General features: G+C 41.2%; 1 protein-coding gene across 1 annotated transcript; it reads right to left on the bottom strand.

The window, feature by feature from the left end:
• Positions 1-2,235: 2,235 nt before the first annotated feature.
• On the bottom strand, positions 2,236-2,834 carry LOC139995696 (uncharacterized). Its single transcript, XM_072019396.1, is given in 3 exon segments — positions 2,236-2,333; positions 2,562-2,686; positions 2,776-2,834. Coding segments are annotated over 3 exon segments (282 nt in total).
• Positions 2,835-3,390: the final 556 nt, after the last annotated feature.

Raw genomic sequence — 3,390 nt, 5'->3', positions numbered from 1 at the left:
TACGTAATTCGATACAATAATATAAAGCGGAAAATGTTGCGCATCCATTATTTCCTTATAAAACGAAAGAAACTTTTCGGACGACCTAATAGTAGATTTTTTTATTTGGTAGAATTTTTATAATCAATTCTCATTGAGAATTGTAAGTAAATTATTTTGGCGTGGTACTGTAACTTGGATTATAGGTGTTTATAGTATGTTTGCTTCTAGTTGAATTTAATGCTTAAATCTAAAGGATTAATGTCTTTTTAGTTTGCGGATCTGATCCGTTGTGTCAAGTAATTGGGTTTTGGTGGTTGTTAATTCTTATATTATATCTGTTACTGAATTTGGATATTTTTTCTTTAACTGTGGGTATCTTAAAGTTGCGATGTATAATAGTAGATGATAAGTATTTGGAGGTGTGGTATAGTCAACAATAAGCTACATTCAAATTTTGCATAAGCAATTAACAAGGGATCAGAGAGGTAATTTCGAAGCTCTAACGAATCATCCATTAAATAATCATACGTTAGTAATTGAAATTATCATTTCCTATTTTTGTTAGATCTGGTTTCCGACTAAATTTGATTCTCTGCGAAGTTTGATTCTTGCCTAGCATCCCCTCGCGCATCTCCTAATCCTTCGTATAATACTAGCGCGCACGTTCACGGCAATTTTATTTTGATTCTGCCGGCACTACGGTACAACGAGGAAGAAGGGAAAAGAGAGAAGAGGAAGAGTAGAGGAGATGGCTGCTCTGGCCATATAATAAAGGCAGCTTGGAAACAATATAAAACAATAAAGGGTTCTTACCATAACCGCGCGGTTCAGCCGGCACGATATTGTATCTGCCGGGCGAGAAGGTACGGGGGTGGGCGAGAAGGTACGGGGGTGGGCGAAATGCGGCAGCCACACACGCCAACAGACGTATAGTGATAGAAGAAAGGTGGCAGCAAGGGGTAGCAGGGTCAGTTATCTAATATATGTGATAATAACTTCGAGCCCAGAATCGAAGCCGGCCACCTCTTGCAAATCTCGGATCTGCATATATGGATTGTTCGCCAACCTCTTTCCTCGTCTATCACGATCCTCCACATTCCTCGTGCTATTGCACGTTCTCCTCTTTCTTCGCGATTGCGTCTTCTCAACTTCCTCCCTCATCAGGGTATACACGTATTATGAACACGTTGGGGTGATCTTGCGGTGCCTTTGACGCCGCTTTTTACGAAAATTATAAAACGAATGGATAGATTAATTTTTAGAAGAGCGGAGATTTCTATAGATTTGTAATGGAAAATAAATATCAAGTTCTGCATACTGGAGCGGACAGATTGAATTTTCAATCTAGAAGATTTCTATAATTTTCTAACAGATTATGAATATTAAGTTCCGAGTATCAGAGTAGGTAGATTTTATTTTTTAACCTAAAGAACTGTTAGTTTTTCAATCGGAAATGGATAGATATTAAAAAATAACTTGTACGATGAATAACTAATCAAGTTACTTTAAAATATACTCTTACAAGTCTCATTTCGATTAAATTTGGGTTAGAACAATTAACCGACAGCATAAAATAGCATTGTTCAAGTACCAGCCTGTAAATTCATGGCAATTGCGTTACATGGCCTACTTAATCCGCGTGTTTCCAATATTTCTGCATCGCGAGCGCAGCTAAGACCTTCGTACAGACCTCTAAACTCTCCTGATTTGTTCGCACACAACGTCGGTTCAGCTTGTAGCTTTATCGAGTTAGCGTATCGTACAGATACAACAACGTTCCCGAGTTCGTTGGTGTAACCGTTAGGTCCGTATGTATTCGTACGAAGTTCAATTTCGCGTGTCCCTATGTGGGTTCCGAGCACGAAAAGTTTCAGTCCGTTCGTGTGCGAGCACACGCGAAGAAGGGCGAGGTGGAGGGGAATTTCGAGATTGAAATTTGAAATATGGAAATAACAGAAAACGATTCGGGAACTAGGGGATAGGGCTGCCTTCCGCGGCGTGAAAATGACGAGTATCGATATTCGTCTACGCGGGCAAATAGGTCACTACGGCAAGGGTAGTGACCAAGAAAACGATTATCACTCTCCAAAGAGTTCTGTGCACATTTTTCGAAGTACATTGTTTTCCTCGAATCAAATTTTATCGGCCATTAAATAGCTAATTTACTTTACATCATTTTTAGATTCGTTCTAGAAATGTTTTTGATTTCTACCGACTCGTGACAGTAATAAAGGAACTACGAAGGCCAGTAAATCACTTTTTACAGCCCAATATTATTAACGTTTAAAAGCGCGGTTGAAATCGCGTGGAACAACGAAATCTGCCTTGAAACAGCCCGACAGAGGCCAGTACTACGGGGGATTAATCCCTGAGCCGAGCGTAGGCAGAGCAAATCTCGTTTCGAAAATTCCACGAAAATATTGCATCCACCCTGTGTTCCTTAAAACACAGGAACAAAAAAAGGAAAACGAAGGAGGTATGTGAAAAAGAATTGCCTAGAAAAAAAGAAGAGAAAGAAGAGAAACCATAACGTTTCCTAACTGGGAAAAGCGAAGGACTTAAAAAACGATACAGCAGCTAGGTTTTCGAGCCACAGCGCAGTCCCTTTGACCTTGTAACCATGGAATTGTTCGTCGAGCGTATGATTTGCCTCCCCTGCCATTCCCTACGACTGCCGTCTTTCCACGTGGTTTCTACTTTTGCTCTTTCGGTTTACTCCATGCAACAGCTCGAACGGCATGGTCCCGTCGCATTATATTACGTTACGTCACATTATGCACCTAGCCCGCTCGCCGGAACATTACTATGTTCTCTGCTATGCTAGCTGCTTGGTTAATGTTCTGTGGCAGCATTCCAGTCGCGCCGTCTTCTCGAAACAAAGACTTTGTTTGCCGTGCGCTTTGAGGTTGCCTCCTTCGGCTGCACCCCGGCTAGCGGGCCGCTATTCACCATTTACATTCGAACGAGTTAGTAAGCCACGGGGATATAGCCCGAGAAGGAAGCGATGCCACGAAACGGGCCATGGAACGTAAACCTTCCTGTATCCTTCGTAAAGAGATTATCATTTTAGGTATTTGTGTTCCCCTAACTACGTATTTACGACGCGACTCACGGTCTCCAGCAACGAACGACCCGTTTCTAGATTTTCCTGCTTGGCTTTCTACCGACGTTTCTTTCCTAGCATCGACCGTCAGGGATCATTTAATTCACGTCTCGTGGCTTTAAGCGGACACTGTATCATGAATGACTATGGTGCATAATGGGACTATTGCATGGTTAATTAATCAAACTTTGAGTATGCTCGAGATTCCCTAAGATTATGAAACAGAAATCAAAGATTGCTTAGAGTTTAGCTTACTAAAAGAGCAAAGTGTAAAAATTGCAGGAGATATGTTTTCCGAAAAATTA

Source organism: Bombus fervidus, chromosome 16 (genome assembly GCF_041682495.2).
Source record: "Bombus fervidus isolate BK054 chromosome 16, iyBomFerv1, whole genome shotgun sequence".
Classification (NCBI taxonomy): Eukaryota; Metazoa; Arthropoda; class Insecta; order Hymenoptera; family Apidae; genus Bombus; species Bombus fervidus.
The sequence above is the reverse complement of the archived record's forward strand: the minus strand, read 5'-3'. Positions and strand labels throughout refer to the sequence as shown.